Source organism: Patagioenas fasciata, chromosome 2, assembly GCF_037038585.1.
Source record: "Patagioenas fasciata isolate bPatFas1 chromosome 2, bPatFas1.hap1, whole genome shotgun sequence".
In the NCBI taxonomy this organism is placed as follows: Eukaryota; Metazoa; Chordata; class Aves; order Columbiformes; family Columbidae; genus Patagioenas; species Patagioenas fasciata.
Window position 1 is genome coordinate 5,736,340 of NC_092521.1, and position 19,319 is coordinate 5,755,658.

The 19,319-nt window shown below is 41.3% G+C and overlaps 1 protein-coding gene across 5 annotated transcripts in view; it reads left to right on the forward strand.

Moving 5' to 3' along the window:
- Nucleotides 1-19,319, forward strand: part of TRAPPC9 (trafficking protein particle complex subunit 9) — a 551,813-nt gene that overhangs the window by 51,849 nt on the left and 480,645 nt on the right. For 4 of the 5 annotated variants that reach the window (XM_071803771.1, XM_065830982.2, XM_065830983.2 and 1 more), the window contains exons 3-8: nt 263-408; nt 2,823-2,951; nt 7,633-7,659; nt 9,043-9,164; nt 11,025-11,150; nt 17,498-17,714. In XM_071803771.1, coding sequence (XP_071659872.1) covers nt 263-408; nt 2,823-2,951; nt 7,633-7,659; nt 9,043-9,164; nt 11,025-11,150; nt 17,498-17,714 — 767 coding nt within the window. The remainder of the gene's footprint in view (nt 1-262; nt 409-2,822; nt 2,952-7,632; nt 7,660-9,042; nt 9,165-11,024; nt 11,151-17,497; nt 17,715-19,319) is intronic. The other variant, XM_065830984.2, reaches the window with a different exon arrangement.

The following is a 19,319-nucleotide window of genomic DNA, read 5'->3' on the forward strand; positions in this document are numbered from 1 at the left end:
TGCAGTCTTTTAACTTTGTGAGTCTTATCTGTGTAAGTGCTAGGTAGGCAAAATACGTGATGTGTTGCTTTTTTACCATATATACTCAAATTGTTTGTTCTTTTGCAGTGTATGCTGGTTAGAATTAGCGCTGGCTGTTTGCTCAGGGAGAGTAACTTAATTTTGTTCTCCTATTAAGGAGGAAAGAAAATTGACTTTAGGTGTTAATTATTTCAATTAAACATTTCCTGTAAATAACTAAATTGTACCTTTTATTTTGCAGACACTATAAGAAGCGTTGTCAAGGCCGGATGCGGAAACATGTTGGTGACCTATGTTTACAAGCTGGGATGTTACAAGATTCCTTGGTGCACTATCACATGGCAGTGGAACTTCTGCGGTCTGTGAATGACTTTCTGTGGCTTGGAGGTAGGATTAATTGATGATATCAAATTAATTGATGATTATGAAATAATTAGTTCCTAAAACCAAGTAAATCAAACTATCTTCAATACCTTTTCTCCTGTATTGTGAAAATGATTATGGTGACCAAAATCTGAATATCAGGTGTGGCTAAGAATTAAGTCAAAAATAACGTAATAAGACACAAGGAACAAATGTGTTTAAGAAAACATGCAACATAAAATGTATTAGAAAAACAGCTGTGTGTGACTTCTAATTATTTCTCTTTTGCCTTTATATCTGTCAAAATAGCAAATGTTTAACTTCTACCAGCATAAATTCCTTCCTCTGACATTGAGTTCCCACAGTTCACTTTTTCCCTGACCCTTCCTCCTGTCCTTTTCCTTTTTCCCATCCTGTTTATTTCCTCTTTATTTGATGTACAAGTCATCTTTGAGGACAATTTCTGCTTCTTGGTTTCATACCCTTTTAGGAAAATTGCCATTTCCAGTTCTTCTTTTAACTTTCTCATTCTACTTGGAAATCCGCTTAGCTTACTGATGGTTCTGTATGTTATACATTATGAATACCATAACACCTCCTGGCTTTCCACTTCTTCCCTTTTACTCTTTCAAAAGGTTAAGTGGCTCAGGATTCTTCAAACAAGGAAGGAGAACTTTTCTACTTCTGCAGAGCAAAAATGTATTTTGAGGCTGAAATACGAAATTATATGTATAGACTCAGAATAATTTGGATTGCAAATGACCTCTAGAGGTCTTCAAGTCTGATCTCCTGCTCATGTCACATCCACTTAAATCACGTTACTCAGGGACCCGTCCTGTTGAGTTTTAGGTATATTTAAGGCTGGAAGTTCTTTAATCTCTGAGCAACCTGTGCTAATATTTTGTTGCTTGTAGTTTGAAAAAACCCAGCAATAAAATAGAAATTGTTCCTACATTAAAGCAGAATATTCGGTGTCAACTTGTGTTGACCCTCATCAATCACTGCACCTCTGAGAAGCATCTGATTCCATCTCTTCTCTACCTTCCCACAGGGTGTTTAAAGACAGCAAGATCATCTCCCCTCTCTTTCTTTAAGGCTGAACAAACCCACTTCTCTCTGATTCTCATACATCACAGCCTCCAGCCCCCTGATGATTTTGATGACTTACTGGACTTGCTTTGGGATGTTAACGTTTTTCTAGCACTGGGGAGCTTGAAGCTGGTCGCTTTGCTCCAGATGTGGTCTCTCAGATGCAGAACGGACGGGAATAATCCCTTCCCTTGACCTGCTGGTTACACTGTGGCTTTCACAGTCCAGCATGCAGTTCTTACCTATGTTGCAAGGGCCTACTACTAACTGCTCTTAACTTATCCACCAGGACCCCCAGGTCCTGTCTGCAAAGCTGCTTTCTGACTAGTCATCATAGGGTTATTCCATCAGAGATTCATGAACTTGAACTCCACGAGGCTATTGGTGGCCCATATCTCCAGCCTGGAAAATTCTCCATGCGTTGAAGGCCTGCCCTGCTGTTCCCCTCAATTTGGTGTTGCCCAGGAATTTTCTGATTGCTGTCTGCAATCAGCCGTGCTCTTAATGAAGACAACAGAACATTGTCCTTGGTATTAATTGCTGGGGGACATCACTAATAACTGGGAACTATTTGGACTTCACACTGCCGATCACAATCCATCCTATTTTCCACCTACTTTATACGCCAGCTGTCTAAATCTTATAAATTTGCCTGTAAGCATGCTATGGGAGGCCCTGTCTGAAAGTCTCGTGAAAGTCAAAATACATAACATCCACCGCTGTTCCTTTGTCCACTGAGCTCATCATCCCATCATAGGAGGCAGTGATGTTGCCGAAGACTGATTAACCCTTGATAAATGAATGTTTGCTGTCCCAGTCACCTTCTTGTCCTTCATGTGCTTGGAAATGGCTTCCAGAAGGATTTTTGTTACAGCCTTGCCAGAGAATTGAGGTTGACCTGCCTGTAGGCCCCTGGTACTTCCCTCTTGTGATGTTTTGCTTTGTCCAGTCACTAGAAACCTTCCCCAGTTGACATAAGCTGTTGGAGGGCATGAGTGAGTGGCCTCACATTGACCAGCTCTCTTGGCATCCGTGGATGCTGCTTTTGTACATTTGTGTCCAGTTGGATTAAGTGCTTTGTATGCTTGTTTTGCTCCGCTGTGCCTGCTGCACACTCCTACAGACTCTGCTCATAGTTTTGGGGACCTGGGAGGTCTGTGCGTAAACCTGATGAATAAAAGCAGAGATAAGAGGATATTGAGTATCTCAGGCTTTTCCATGACCTTTGTCACCAGGCTTCCAATTTGAGGCAGACTTTGTGTTTGTGTAAGTAGACTTTACTACATGATACTTCACTTTTCTTGCAAGCATCTCTACTAATCTCTTGTGTTTTTTCCCTTACTTTCCAGCTGCTCTCGAGGGGTTATGCTCAGCATCAGTCATCTATCATTATCCTGGCGGTACTGGAGGTAAAGTTGGATCTCGCCGGGCACAAGGGGGTTCTCTTTCTGCTGAGGCGGGCAACAGGCACAGACCAGGTAAGGATGTGATTTGCTTTTTATTCCATTTACCACCACTGAACACCTGAAAACTTCCTCTGTGCTTCCTAACTCTGAAATGATACCCATGGCAGGATAAACTAGAGTGGGGCAGGTAGAGGGGAAAGAACTGTATTTCTTTTTAATATTTTTACATGAGTGACATTGCTGCTTTTGTATTAATGTTGACATGTGTGCTTGTTGCAAAGCTTTTGATCTCTTCATCTGATTGTTAATAGTGTCTATTTTAGTTTGAATTTTGCTGGAGGAGATGCAGACAGCTTTCATAAAGTACATGTGTGACAGAGCTGCATGTGTTAAAATAAGTTAGGTACATTTATTCAGAGGTTTGTTGCTATTCCAAAGTCAACATTTAATAAATAGATTTGGATAACTAAGTTCCTATAAACTGACATAACTTTGAAGCTTTGGTATACTTCTTCTGAACTCTCAGATTGCTTATTAGTTAAAATAATGATTGTGTTGACATGAGTATGGTCAACGTTCTTTGAGAAATGGCCTACTTAAAGTATTTGAGGAATTATTAGGAGACTAACAGAGAGGAAAAAGAATAGGAAGTATTAGTAAGTCTGTGTTTCACCTGCATACAGAATATTGCGTACTGTTTCAGTTTCCCACCTCAAAAGGTTGTTCATGTTCCTATCCCCCGTTTTTCTACTGGAAGGAGGTTGCAGATGGGCAACAAAGATGATTTTGGCATGATTTCTATACAAAGGATAACTGAACAGCCTAGAAGTCAAACATTCTGCAAAAGAGATGACTGAGGAGAAATAGGAGAGAGCTCTAGAATATGTTGAACGTTGTGGAAGAGGGTGGGTGAGGATCAGTGCTGCTTTTGACACAACTAGAGGACATCAAGCAGATGGAAAAGCAAATGAAAGGAATTATTCTTTATTGTCTTTGGTTCATCCCCTACACATCTTATAAGAAATCTTGTCCAATCCCAAAATGTTCTTTCCCTGCATCCTATAGTGAGTCCCATGCTCACGTAAACTGGTTGTGATGGGTTTCTGTGGCAGGATGCAAACCCCCCTCTCTCCCCCTCCCTCCTTCAGTATGGAAGGAGTAGGCACATCTCCCTCTCTCTCTCTCTGCTACTTGAGACTGACAGCTTCTTTTGTTTGGCCCCAGAGCACCCTGGCCAGGACCATTAGGAGAAGGGAGTGCCGAGGCGCCAGGGAGCCGCTGGGCGCCTGCGGCCAGTGTGGGGGATGTTTGGAGGCTTCAGGGGCACCCACAGCCAGTGTGGGGGTGGAGAGAAGCTTCTGGAATGCCCACAGTCAGATCTGATCAGCCTATAAAAAAAAACGTGACTCTCGTCGAGACTCTGCCCATTGTCGCGGGTCTTTCGGAGCACGGGCGAGATGCTGCCGCCGAGACCGCCCCCCACCGTGGGATGGAGACTCCACTTGCCTTGCTGCCGCAGGTGTGAGTAAAACTTCTCTCGGGATTGCGAGTATATTTATACTTTCCGTGCACATATGCACGTGTAACTTTCCGTGCTCAATATATGCACGTGTAAAATTAATCCTCGCATAATCGCGGGTGTATTTTCCTCCCATGCTTCCACATAAGCACGTGTAATATTCCGTGCACATTTGCACGTGTAAGTAAATTAACCCTCGCAGGGTTGCGAGTGTATTATAAATTTACCCTCGCAGAATCGCGAGTGTACACTTTCCGTACTCACTACAAGTACGTGTATCCCTTTAAAATAACCACACACCGTATCAGACAAGTGTGCACTCCTCCCGGACTCAGGAACGGCTCCGGCATCGTTTTGGTGAAGCCACGTGCATGCACTCTGTGGACCTCCTGTTGTATTAGTTGCTGCCCCTTAATAATTTCCTCAACTGATATCCGAACCTGTATTTAAGTCACTTTGGAGTGCTAAAACCCTGTTTCTCACCGGTTTAATAAAAGTTACTTTGGACCTTGTTGTCCCTTAAACAAACCTTGGGGTGCCTCCGTGACATTTTCACCCCAGGCAGCTCCGTTAGGTAATTGGGGTTCAGCTGCCTGTCACTGCTCGTCTCTGCTCCTTTGTGTTTCTAGGATAAATGTTTAACCTCAGAACTAAGCACTTGCCACATGGTTTTAAGGCCCCTGAAAATTTCTGTGGCTTCCAGGAGAGGCTGACTAGGGTCCTGAAAGAAAAATACGTTGATTATTATTAGCTAGATGGGCCTTTCGTCTAACCCAGCACAACTGTTTTTATGTATATACCCAGGTTCTTAAGCAGTGCTGAAGCAAACACAAGCTAGGTTTAAGTGCTAGTGTAAGTACACATGTGTATAATGGGATGAAAATGAATTCCTTCATCCGAAAAAAAGCAAGCCCCCGTCTTTATTTATCTGTAAATCACAATCCAGTAAACACTTGCTTTGTATTATCTTTATTACAAAATGTGTATGTTGACACCAGATAATTGCAATAGTAAAGTGATCTTATTTCGGGTCAGAATACTGATTTTTCATATAATACCTAGTTGTTAAAATCCGTGCATTTGATTCCATGACTGATAAGTGTATTTTGTGTTGGCTGTTACAATATAATTCACACAGTTTTTGTCTACTTTTCAATGAATATTTAGGAGTAGATGTTGCAATCTGTTGGTAATGAGTACTCCTTGTTACTAAAGAATGTAACAAACAAGCCACAACTATCAGAATAATTGAATAAAATACATTTTTAGTACATCATTCCTGCTCCTCTATATAAGTTGTCTTGTAATTCAAAGTCCTGTTTGCAAACTTGTTAGCATTGTTATATTTTAAAAATGTTTTAGGTTCACGTGATAAGATTTTTCAAAGCACTTTTGTGTGAAGAAAACCCAGTTACAGGGGTTTCTGTCATCCTTTCCAGATGAAAATGTTACTTGATGGTCCATTAGGTATTGTTCCCTAACTAGCTATGTTCTCTCAACGTTTTGAGGTCTGAACTGCCTAGACAAACAGCTATTGTTGTGATGTCTTTTTCTTGCAAGCTTTTCTGAAAATTGCTTTTCAATATGTTTTTTTGACTCTGCAATGTCTTTCATTTGAAATCCTTACAAACTGCACCTTTGTTTATAATCTGCTTTGCTATAATGAATTTTGTGAGGGCAGTATTTAATCTGGGGAACAAATTCCAGTGTGTTATCTCTTTCTGTAGCATAAGTCTAGAAATAAAAGGGGTTTCCAAATTATACACAAATGAAGAAATGCTACACTTGGAGCTGACATTTGATTTGTACCCACTTTTGAGGCATATAGATGTCATAATTATCTTTCTTGCTCCCCGATGTGGCTGGAATTGTGCCTCTTCTCATGCCTGCGCTTCAACCTTACCAGGATGGGCTTTTTTGGTACTGACTTTGTGCCCTGATCAAGAGAAGCATCTTTCTCTTGAATGTCTTGCGACTTCTACCATTAGTCATTTTTAGGGGATAGTACAGGACCTGGCTGCTCAAAACATGTTGTGGTGTCTGCTTTATATAGAAACATTTGTAGAAAGAGAAGCATTAATATCTTCTTATATAGTATAGAGAGCACAAGCTTAAGAGGGCAGTGTTAAAGGTGTTTTCTTTAGTACACATGGTATGAACTGTGGGGTGTCCTGTGCAGGGACAGGAGTTGGACTCGATGATCCTCGTGGGTCCTTTCCAACTCAGGACATTCTACGAGTCTATGATTCTGTGATTCATTTTTGCAACCTTGAGCGTAAAAGCAGATTTTGTGTAGTTCTTGTTGGCCGTGATCTGTTGGCTCCACGACCTCTATGTTGAATAAGCTGAGCTTAGATTGCTTTATGTTTAGCTTACCACCTGCTTTGGGTTTCTCTATTGTACTTTGCTTGTTTGACGTGCTAAACTTTTAATTCTGTTACCTGACCTGCCTCTTTCCCTGAGCAGACTTAGGACACCTGAGTGAAGTGCTGGAGCATCTTTCTGATCTTGCTCTAAATCTCTGCTTTACTAGTCTGGAGTCAGAACGAATCAAGTGAAGGGAGGTCCCGTCTTGCTCATAAAGCAGTTTTTTTTGACCGATTGACCCTTGATCGTCACTATTTTATTGCCATGTTTAATCAAAGTTTAGGGCAACAAGGTTACGTATCTGGTAATCCAACCGTGCAGGATTCTTGGTGACTGTTTTATGTGAATAGTCCGGCTTGTTGGGTTGGTATGATTCAATTATTCAGAAAATTGAATGGAGTGAAATTAATGATGATTAAAAGGGATACAGTTACTTGGAAAAGTTATTTGAGAGTATCGTGTAGATTAAATGAGCTCCCACAAGGAGATTTAAGTACTGTAGGACCTGATATTAAAATATAATAAGTTGATTGGGATGGAAACCCATGAGCTAAAACAAAAATAACGAAAAAGAAGAAAAAGGATATGGCTTAAAATTATACACTCCAAATTCTCCACTTATTCTTGATGTGTCCTAGAATAAACTGCAAGTGTACGGGATTTTTACATTTATTTTTTCACAAAATGAGATTTAACTTATGGTGACTACTTGAATTTTAATTGGTAGTCCTTCAAAATAGCAATGCTGATCCTAATATAGCTTATAATTTCGATCAAGCCTAATGTTAGTTGTGAACCATTGTAAGAGCTTATTTTGTTGGCTGTATTTAAGGCTGAAAACAAAATCATTTTTGTTCCTCCTTTTAGGGGCACAAGAAGTTCTCATTGATCCAGGTACAATATTTTCATGCATGTTTCCAAAGTCTTTTCTTGTATTACTTGCATATGTTTTACATTTGTGTAATAGTTACTACCACAGGCCAAAACTGGTTCTGATTCCTGATGCTTCAGTTGTTGGCGATAAATTGTGTGGATGCAAAGAGACTGAAGGGTGACTGGCACAAAAAAAATAATGTAGCTCCATGATTGTGTCCCTGTAAATTCGAATCGAGAGAGTTTCTTCCCCTGAATAACCGAGGGTTGTACATCTTTTAACTGATGAAACCAAATTGTCACACACGAGCCTTATAGTGTTGTGGTGCTCTTGCCATCGTCACTAACAAAAATTTAGCACATAAAAACCCGAAGAGGTTCATTTACAGATGTGCTTGCTACTATTCTTTAAGGCTGATAAACATATTAAAAAGTTGCTTTAGCATTTGAGCATGTAAAATATTTCTGAATATATAGAGGGAGTAGAAAATATCTTTCACAGTAATTTTTAATTGTCTATTGAGAGTTGGGTCCAGCTCTGAAACCCAAAGATTTCTTTGCCATCTTAGTAGAGAAACCTCTTGGAGAGATAGATTACCGTATAATGCTACAGATTAAAGATATAGAGCCTTGCCAAAACTTTCATAAATGTTTTCAATCTTATTATGCTAACTCTGCAATTAAAATAGGATCCTGGAAAGAACATTTTCCTGCTCTTTGTAATACCTCAGGTTTCCTTGGCTTCTATTTCAGATTCTTATCCCCTCTGTATGTAAAGACTCTTTCTGTCTCTCACCTTCTTTCTTGTATAAGAAAAGCAATTTCTTACTGTTTTGTCTGAGCCTCATCTAATATTTTTTTTTAATAAATATGGGAGGTTCAGATTTGGTGCCCTTTGTTATAATGTAACACTTTATTTTTTTTGTGATTAGATATCAGGAAGAGAAGTATTTGTTTTAAATGATTGGAGGAGAAGTTCACTGTTCCAATGATGAGTTTATTAAAAATTTGCACAGATTTTTCTTAGGTGTGCTTTAGAAATATAATTTTTGAGTAGAACAAGTAATAATTCAGAGGTTAAAACTGCGTATTTGAATGTGACCATAATCTGATTTTAGCACTTTTTTACTCATAGTCTAATTATTCAGATAAGTATAAAAGATTACAGATGTATCTGTTTTTTACTAAGTGAAAGATTATTCCCCATTGTCTGGTTTATGATTGAATCCATTTTTTATTTGTACTCTTTTAAACATCATAGCAAAACAAAACCAGTGTTTCCTAGGTAGGGCGAGTATTCTTCACGTATACTCTGCTCAAATACAACGTGTGCGTGTTTTCTTCTTAGATGTTTAGTGTTTGTTGCAAGACCTTCTGCTCATTTCGTCCCCTGTTCTGTTCCAGGTGCGCTGACTTCGAACGGTATCAACGCGGACACCAGCGCCGAGATAGGACGTGCCAAGAATTGCCTGAGTCCCGAAGACATCATAGACAAATATAAAGAAGCCATTTCTTACTACGGCAAGGTAACCACGCTTATTTTTTAAAAATAAGGGTTAATTGGATTAATTGTCTTATATTTTTCAAGCGCACCAAGCAGAAGTGTTAGGTATTTGAAGGTTTGCTAATTATTACACAGGTTTATGGTCCTTAACACATACATTATCAACTCCAGTGGTGCTTCTATGCATTTTTAAGCTGAATAATTATTTACTGAACCTGCTGAAATGGTCTCTGGGGATTTCAGGAGTTTATGAAGATATTGCTGGTGCTGGATACTCAGTGCATAAGGTAGTAAGGTAGCTCGATGTTTGCATTCATAATATGAAGAGAAAAAAAAATGCTTTCATGCTATGACAATAGTGGCTCAGTATCCACATGAACATTAAAGACAAGTTTAAAAAGTGATTAAAGCTTAATAACTACGCTGCAGCACAATTAATTTCAGATATCTTGTTTGATATGGGAAGTATCTTTAGACTCATCTGTGTAAATGTGATGTGGCGTTTCCGTGTCTGTGGTGAAGGGAGACTGTCCAAATGAAACAAGACAGATTGTGTGCAGGAGTTAATTTATGATCAGAAGCAATGAAATGTGATAGTTTCGGGGATAGTTTCACACCCATTTGGATCCATCACTGTAAGGATGATTCTTGAGGGTGCATTCAGCTTTTTATGTTAACTTAATGGCAAGTTGCTCATCTAGAAAGAGTGTGATTTCTTTAGACGTATAGAATTTTTAGACCTAGGGCAAGATATTTATGTTTTGATTATAATAATGTACATTATGCTCTTAGCAAGTAATCACTGCAGCTTCTCTTGCAAATAGTGAAGAGCTTTGTCTTGGGACGATCTATAAGTGTTCAAGACAAGCATAGTTTGGTGTTGTCTGTTTAAGACCTACAGACAAACTCCGAGCTCTAATGCTGAGGAAGCAGCACTTTCTATGTATTTTATCACTTTTGTGCAATCTTCTAAAATGAATTCAATCTCCAGTGATTTTTACTGATATAAATGCACAAGAAAGGAATATGTAGCTCTTGCATTTCATTCTGAGCTTTATTTCTCCCGTTAAATTTCAAACATGATAAATGCCTCAGGAGGAGACGGGCCAACTCAAATATCCACTGTTGGTGGAAATAATTATTAATAGATCAGATTGCTTGTTTAGAAAATCACCTCAGTTTGTTGTCCAAGCTCAAACAGATCGATGCACATCTAGATTTTCTGTTTCAGTTATTTAGCTCACTTAAAGACAAGAGACAATGTATTGGAAATGGATACTAAAAAACTCAGAAGCATTTGTAATTCACTTGTCATCAGTGATACTGTTTTAACTGAAAAGAAAATGGATGCAGTAAAACTAAAGCTCTGTTGCTACAGCTTCCTGTGCTCCATAGCGTATTTTATAGTAAATAGAAAAGGCAAAATTAATCCTTCGTTTGTCGTGACAGAACAGTTTTAGGTGCTGCTGAATTACTGTAAAACTGACCTTTTTTCTTCCATACCTGTCACACTATGAGGGTAGAATTTATTTCTTGGTTGCAGATTCACCACCCACACTCAGCATATATGAGGTTATCCAAAATCTTATTAATATTCCCAACTTTTCTTTGTGTCTGAATTCTCAGATTGAAACTGCGCTATGTCTCAAAGTAAGAAAAGTGAGAGAAGAGGCTGAAAACTGTAGTTTTATGTGATAAAATTTTAGATGACACCTTAATTTTCACTTGGGCATATATTGATAATTTAACAGTATAGTCAGTAGCATTAAGGAATTGCTGGGTTTGGAAGATGTGACAGCTAACTTACGTGTTGAGCAGAAATACTTATCAAATCTACCCGGTGCATTACTTCGATGTTATTTTAATTTTCTCCGTTCCCAAGTACAAGAACGCTGGGGTGATTGAACTGGAAGCCTGCGTGAAGGCGGTGAGAGTCCTTGCGATACAGAAAAGGAGCATGGAAGCCTCTGAGTTTCTTCAAAATGCTGTTTACATCAACCTTCGTCAGGTCGGTGTGGGAAGTCCGGTTATTTTCCTCTTCTTCTTTGAGAGATTATTTTGAAGTGTGGAAGTTATTTAGATTCAGGTGACTCCAGTTTATTTTTTGCGTCCCTACCTTCCTTCTCACTAGGAATCGACTTCTGAGGATTTTCCCATCTGTGAGCCTGGTTTAAAAAGTATTGAGAAGTTGTCAAAAATGTCATGACTTAGTTGGAGATTAAAGATTCTATTGGCTGTTCTCCCTTGTGAAGAGAAAAAATCACATTGTTGTTCTGTTGTGATGTTGGGCAAAGGGAAGAATGGCTGCTTGGGACAAATCTGCAATGGATTTGTTTTTCTTGTTTTTATCTCGTTCAGTGAAACAGTGAGCAAATTAGGAATGGCCTATTGAAAAGTGAGTGTAAGAGTCTGACTAGTGTTGTTAATCACAGAATCCCAGACTGGTTGGGGTTGGAAGGGACCTCTGGAGATCATCCAGTCCAACACACCTGCTAAAGCAGGTTCACCAGAGCAGATCACACAGGAAGGTGTCCAGGTGGGTTTGAATGTCTCCAGAGAAGGAGACTCCACAACCTCTCTGGGCAGCCTGGGCCAGGCTCTGGCACCTCAAAGGAAAGAAGTTTCTCCTCATGTTTAGATGGAACCTCCTGTGCTTCGGTCTGTGCCCATTGCCCCTCATCCTGTCATTGGGCACCACTGAACAGAGTCTGGTCCATCCTCTTGACACCCACCCTGGATATATTTATAAACACTGATGAGATCCCCTCTCAGCTTCTCTTCTCCAGGCTGAACAACCCTGCCTCTCCTCATAAGAAAGATGCTCCAGACCCCTCAGCATCTTTGTAGCCACTGGACTCCCTCCAGTAATTCCTTGACCTTAAACTGGGGAGCCCAGAACTGGACACAGAACTCCAGATGTGGCCTCACCAGGGCAGAGCAGAGCGGGAGGAACAACCTCCCTGACCCGCTGCTCACACTCCTCCTAATGCACCCCAGGTACCATTGGCCTCTTGGCCACAAGGGCACATTGCTGGCTCATGGTCAACCAGTTGTCCACCAGAACTCCCAGGTCCTTCTCTGCAGAGCTGCTTTCCAGCGGGTCCACCCCAACCTGTACTGGTGCCTGGGTTGTTCCTCCCCAGGTGCAGGACGCTACACTTGCCCTTGTTGAACTTCATCAGGTTCTTCTCTGCCTGGTGCAGCCTGTCCAGGTCTCTGGATGGCAGCACAGCCTCCGGTGTGTCAGCCCTTCCTCCCAGTTTGGTATCACCAGCAAACTGGCTGAGGGTGCACTTGGTCTTTTCATCCAGGTCACTGATGAACATCTTGAACAGGACTGGATCCAGTACTGAACCCTGGGGAGCCCCACAAACTACAGGTTTCCATCCAGACTCTGTACTGTTGAGGTTTTTTTTGTGTAGTTTCAGACTTTGTTTGGCCAAATCAGAAAGGAACATGGAGGAGAAAATCAGTATTTGGAGCAGTGAGAAAAATGCTCAGAACTACCCCAGAGACTGAGACTAACCCACTGTCACCGATCAAGTGTCCCTGGTTACCGAGAGATTGCTGTGGTTGAAAGAATTCATAAAAAGCTGTTCATTTCCTTATTGTTTTTCCATTTTTGCTTGTTACATCTTTGTAAGATCAGCGGTTCAAGTCCACACCATTGAGCTTATTAAGCCCTGATGGGGACAACAAATTGACGAGGGAGGTAAAATACTTCCTTTCATTTGCAGAGAATCTTTTCAATGGAGTCAATTTTCTAAACCGACATAAATGAGAAATTAATTAATCGATAAGCTTTTATGAAAATAATCAGTTTTGCTGCAGAGTACCTTAACTGCTGTAATCATTCCACTGTAGTTGAGTGGGTCCTGATGAAAATCATCTGGTGAAGAAGCGTTGGTTTGGTCACCTGCTGTGTTGGAGAGAACCAGAGGAGGGTGTTCTGGAGGCCCTGCTGCTTTTGTTCCTCACTGGTTGATCCATTTCTCTTTGCTTTGTTTTTCCTCTAAAGGAACTTTGAATTTGATTTATGCCATCAATGACCCTGGAAATAAATATGCATGCATGAAACTCACTGAGGGTAACGCTGTCGTTTACACTACATGGGAGATCAAACTAGGTGGGGATGTGTTCTAGAAAGAAAAATATGTTAAATTGCATATTAAGGAGCGTGATCAATTTGCTTCACAAGTGATATTGGTATTCAGTGATTTAAAAGAAATTAAAAATAGTTTGAGATGGGTCTTTTCCACTGACTTCTGCTGTACCTTGTATACCTAGTGATCACTTTTTCATTTCCGGTGTCAGCTATATCTGATATTATCGTTATGCCGCTGTAGAAGTTCAGTGTATGGTTGCTTTAAAAAGAAGAACAACCCAAATCAGCACCTTGACAATACCGATTATTTGGGCTTTGAGGCCCACTGCTGAGCTGTGAACCATTCTGCACCGTTATTAACTTCAATCAAGGATAACATTCATCTAGCTTGTAACTGCACGTCTACTATTGTGTCCTTTTCTTGAGCAGAAGTGTTTCTAGAAAGCATTATTATGAGAAATAAGAGTAAGATAATCTTTCCAGATGAGAGTTACAATTTGGACTGACTCAAAGGAGTCGTCACCCTGTGGCAGGTTAGAGAAACAGAGTGTGGGATGGTGTTTTTCTTTCGCAGGTTGATAGAACAGCAGCACAACTGATATTCAACAGGAGAAAAAACACCTCGCAGGAGAAAGTGAATGACTGACAAATAGGAGAACTGGGTGTTTTTCATATATTCGATCTCCCAACCAGTCTGGTAACACTATGTAATTGGTGTTTTCTGGTTATTAGAGCCACAGGGTAGCACGACTTATCTTTGCATTCAATTCTGAGGAATAAATTGTCACATCTAATTACAAAGAAAGTGAGATTACAGAATTTTGATATAGTAAGAAATAATCAAAAAAACCCCAAACTACCCTCTTTAAAGCCAAGCCTGTGGAAAAAACTTAGTTGCTTAGAAAGTGAACTGCAGCCTTTATAGGTGCAATTGCGTCCTTGGTTTGTTATAGCAGTTAAATGAAAATTAACCAGTTGGAAAAGATGCTGTGCTTCAGGTGGTGGCTATTTCGCAGCCACTTTATAGGCTTTTATAAATTTTTGAGGTCGGGAAAGCTGATTTTGCTGTATTTGTGGTGCTGAAAAACCAGTTTCCTGCAACTGCAGGAAAAATTTGGGTAACTTTGTGGGCAATCATTAAGCAACAAGTGAGGTAACAGTGTTAAAAACCTACTCAGATATGCCTCTCTGGTAGTTGTTCCCGTTATTACTGAGCACTTATGTGTACTTAAATATCATGACCAGGTCTCTTCTCATCTTAAAAATTCACACATAGATATGTGAACACTGGCAGTATTATGAATTTGAGGAACATGTTTTGATAGTGTGTGGTGGGTTTTTTTTTAAGCTTTTCTAACTTCATAGAATCATTTTGGTTGGAAGAGACCCTCAGGATCATTGAGTGCAACCATAACCTGACTCTGTCGCTAAACCATGTCCCTGAGAACCACGCCTGTGCATCTTTTAAACCCCTCCAGGGATGGTGGCTCCACCACTGCCCTGGGCAACCTGTTCCAGTGCTCGACAATCCTTTCCAGGAAGAAATGTTTCCTAATATCCAATCTATACCTCCCCTGGTGCAACTTGAGGCCATTGCCTCTTGTCCTATCACTTGTTACTTGGGAGAAGAGACCAACCCCCTCCATGCTCCAAGCTCCTTTCAGGCAGTTCAGAGATCAGAAGGTCTCCCCTCAGCTCCTGTTCTCCAGCTGAACCCCCAGTTCCCTCAGCTGCTCCCATCACACTTGTGCTCTAGACCGCTCACGAGCTTTGTCGTCTCTTCCGCACTCTCTTTAGTATTTCAATGTCCTTCTTATGGTCAGGGGCCCAAAACTGAACACAGGATTTGAGGTTTGGCCTCCCCAGTGCCCAGGACAGGGGGACGGTCACTGCCCTAGTTCTGCTGGCCACACTATTGCTGACACAAGCCAGGATACTGGTGGCCTCTTGGCCACCTGGGCACACACTGGCTCATGTTCAGCCACTGTCACCAACACCCCCAGGTCCTTTTTCCCCAGGCACTTTCCAGCCACTCTTCCCTGAGCCTGTAGCGCTGCCTGGGGTTGGTGTGACCCAAGTGCAGGACCCGGCACTTGGCCTTGTTGAACCTCAGACAATTGGCCTCAGCCCATCGATCCAGCTGGTCCAGATCCCTCTGTATGGCCTTCCTGCCCTCCAGCAGATCAACACTCCCACCCACCTTGGTGTCATCTGCATTACTGAGAGTGCACTCGATCTCCACACCCAGATCATTGATAAGGAGATTAAACAGAACTGGCTCCAGTACTGAGCCCTGGGGATACTGCTGCTGTATTTTCTTCTTGTGCCACTTTTAAAAAATGACATAAATGGAAAAAAGGGAGGAAAAAAGAAAAAGGTGGAGTAGCTTTTTTTCTGACACCTCATGTTCTTCCAGAATTACAGCTTTTGGGCACTCTGATAAACTGGTTTAAACTTGTCCTGTATTTCTTTATTGTGCTTCGAGTTCTTTCCAGCTGTATTAATGCAGGAAAGTTGTTGGGTCAGTGTAATCGCCTTTTCACAACTCTTGTTACAGGGATTGGTCTCTTACATGGATGGGAGTTATTTTTCCTTTGGGTATCATCTTGTGTTGTCATTTCTGAGGGAAACAGCAGCTTCAGCTTCAAAAATTGTCCGAAGCTTTCTAAAATAATTTGCTAGTCTGTCTGTCTCTTCATATGCTGAAGTCCTAAGATTTGAACTCTCACATAAGGTCATGGTGCCTTCTGAAAATTCAGCTTATTTGACGTCTTCCATATCTCTATGTCCAAAGTTTAAGTATCTGAAGTTAAACACATGGAACCCACTGGTTGATTGTTTTAGTTTTGAAGAACGAGTTGCAGAAGCGCTGTTTCTGTCCTTTAGTGCTATTTCTAGTGCTGTTTTAGATCGAGAGAGGTCGTCCTTCCCCTCTATTCTGCCCTGGTGAGACCACACCTGGAATATTGTGTCCAGTTGTGGCCCCTCAGTTCCAGAAGGACAGGGAACTGCTGGAGAGAGTCCAGCGCAGGGCAACAAAGATGCTGAAGGGAGTGGAGCATCTCCCGTGTGAGGAAAGGCTGAGGGAGCTGGGGCTCTGGAGCTGGAGAAGAGGAGACTGAGGGGTGACCTCATTCATGGTTACAGATATAGAAAGGGTGAGTGTCAGGAGGATGGAGCCAGGCTCTTCTCGGTGACAACCAATGATAGGACACAAGGGGCAATGGGTACAAACTGGAACACAAGAGGTTCCACTTAAATTTGAGAAGCAACTTCTTGATGGTGAGGGTGGCAGAGCCTGGCCCAGGCTGCCCAGGGAGGTTGTGGAGTCTCCTTCTCTGCAGACATTCAAACCCGCCTGGACACCTTCCTGTGGAACCTCAGCTGGGTGTTCCTGCTCCATGGGGGGATTGCACTGGATGAGCTTTCCAGGTCCCTTCCAACCCCTGACATTCTGGGATTCTGTGCGCAGTTTGTAATTTTAAACGCCTTTGCAAAACATGCTAGCAGCTTTGGAGTAATTAAAAATATTTCATGTTTTTTTTTTTGCTGTGCATGGCAGATATTGTGCACTAGGTGTCAGCATTGGTGCAGCGTTGGAACTCAATATTGCTTCCAGAATTTCTGCGGCAATTTCTTCCTGGGCAGCTGATTTCAAAGCGAGATTGTCCTTCAAACCAGGACAGGAAGTAACAGATACTTGGGATTTTTGATGATATATTAATGAGCTAAAGCAGCACATGCTCTTTATTCCTTATCAAGTTTGTTTCAACTTTAAGTCTAATGGGGCTTAACCTTTCGCTAAATTTTTCCTCTGAAGTTGGCAAGTCTGCATGTGTATCGTATAACGGAATAAAAATGTTGTGGTTTACAAGATCAGAGGCCTATAAAATTGGGACAGTAGTTTCTTTGCTTTCACAGCCCAAGATTTCAAGATTGATGACAAGATTTAATCTTAAAGGGATGAAAATGTTTAACTTGGTAAATCAATAGATTTTAGAAGTGGTATATTTTTTGTGGTTTTTATATGAATATCATGTCAAATATCTTGCATAAAACATGGAGCTGTTGTTGTGGCTATTTACTTGTCAGTACTACTGACAGAGTTGCTGAAGAACTCTCTTTGCTGATTTATGAGCTGTTTAATTTGAAGCAAGTGAAGTTTTCCTGCCATTAGAAGACATCGTGACTAACTCATATAGCCACTTTTTGATTAAAGCCAACCCTTTTTTTTCCCCTTTAAATCCCAGCTTTCAGAAGAAGAGAAAATCCAGCGCTACAGCATTCTCTCGGAGCTCTACGAACGGATCGGTTTTCACCGCAAATCCGCTTTTTTCAAGCGGATCGCGGCCATGCAATGCGCTGCGCCCAGCATCCCCGAACCCGGCTGGAGGGCCTGCTACAAATTGCTTTTGGAAACTCTCCCTGGCTACAGTTTATCACTGGATCCCAAAGATTTCAGCAAAGGTAGGTGACTCTGGGAAATTATGGATGTATTTTGTAGCGTTGCTTTCAAGAATTCCAAATTCCTGTTGTCTGCTGCTGAAGGAGTTGCCGTATTCCTCCGCTTACAGCAAATAATTGTGTTTTATTTGTGAGACCTTCACTTCTACTCTGAAAAGCGTCCTTGTATTTTTATGAACACTTCTCAGTACAAAAAGGATCATACTTTGAGTATTTTTTACAATTCAAACGCCTTCAATTTGTGTATCAGAAATTGTATTTCTTTTAGTATTTGTTATTCTTATATAAAAGATCATTCTTCAATTATATTTTTCTATATGGGCACACACACACATATATATAAAACATAATTATATCTGTATCTGTAGGGTCGAATATATCACATTTTTCCACAAATCAGATCAGAGTGATGTTATCTGCAAGTCTAATATTTGCTTAAGGCATTTGAACAGTTTTTATATGCTATATATCCTTTGAATTACCATTTTATTGCATCTATTAAAAAAACAAAGGAAAAATAGCCCATAAGAACACATGCCAGTTATTGTAGCTGTTAAATACGGTGTTAACCTTCTGTAATGTAGGTAAGCTACGTTTCAACAATTTTATCGATATTATCCAAAGCGGTATATAAAGAAATACTGTAAAAAGTTATCTTGATTTTAAGATACCGTGCTGCATTTTTTCTCTGAAGGAAGAGGATTTTAAGAAGCTGTGGTGCTTGGGAACTCCTTTTGAGTAAACCTTTCCACTTTGCCCAAAAACATGTATTCTTTTGTCTAGTTGAAATTTTGGGGACCATTCACTAAATGTTGGAGCAGGAAGTGTTGGTGGAAAGGAGGTGGAGTTCACCAGTATGAAAACTCTGAACTGGTTTGAATATGAATGAACTGTGAACTGGCTGAAGGGAAGAAGCCAGGGAGTCGTGGTCAATGAGGCAGAGTCCAGCTGAGGCCTGGATCCAGTGCAGTGCCTCAGGGGTCAGTGCTGGGGCCGGGATTATTCAATATATTCATCAGTGATTTGGATGAGGGAATAGAGTGACTGTCAGCAGGTTTGCTGATGACACCAAGCTGAGAGGAGTGGCTGACACGGCAGGGGCTGTGCTGCCATCAGAGACCTGGACAGGCTGGAGAGTTGGGCGGGGAAAATGTAATGAAATAGAACAAGGGCAAGTGTAGAGTCTTGAATCTGGGCAGGAACAACCCCAGGTTCCAGTGTAAGTTGGGGAATGAGCTATTAGAGAGCAGGGTAGGGGAAAGGGACCTGGGGGTCCTGGGGACAGCGGGGTGACCATGAGCCAGCACTGGGCCCTTGTGGCCAGGAAGGCCAATGGTACCTGGGGTGGATTAGAAGGGGGTGGTCAGTAGGTCAGAGAGGTTCTCCTGCCCCTCTACTCTGCCCTGGGGAGACCACACCTGGAATATTGTGTCCAGTTGTGGCCCCTCAGTTCCAGAAGGACAGGGAACTGCTGGAGAGAGTCCAGCGCAGGGCAACAAAGATGCTGAAGGGAGTGGAGCATCTCCCGTGTGAGGAAAGGCTGAGGGAGCTGGGGCTCTGGAGCTGGAGAAGAGGAGACTGAGGGGTGACCTCATTCATGGTTATAAA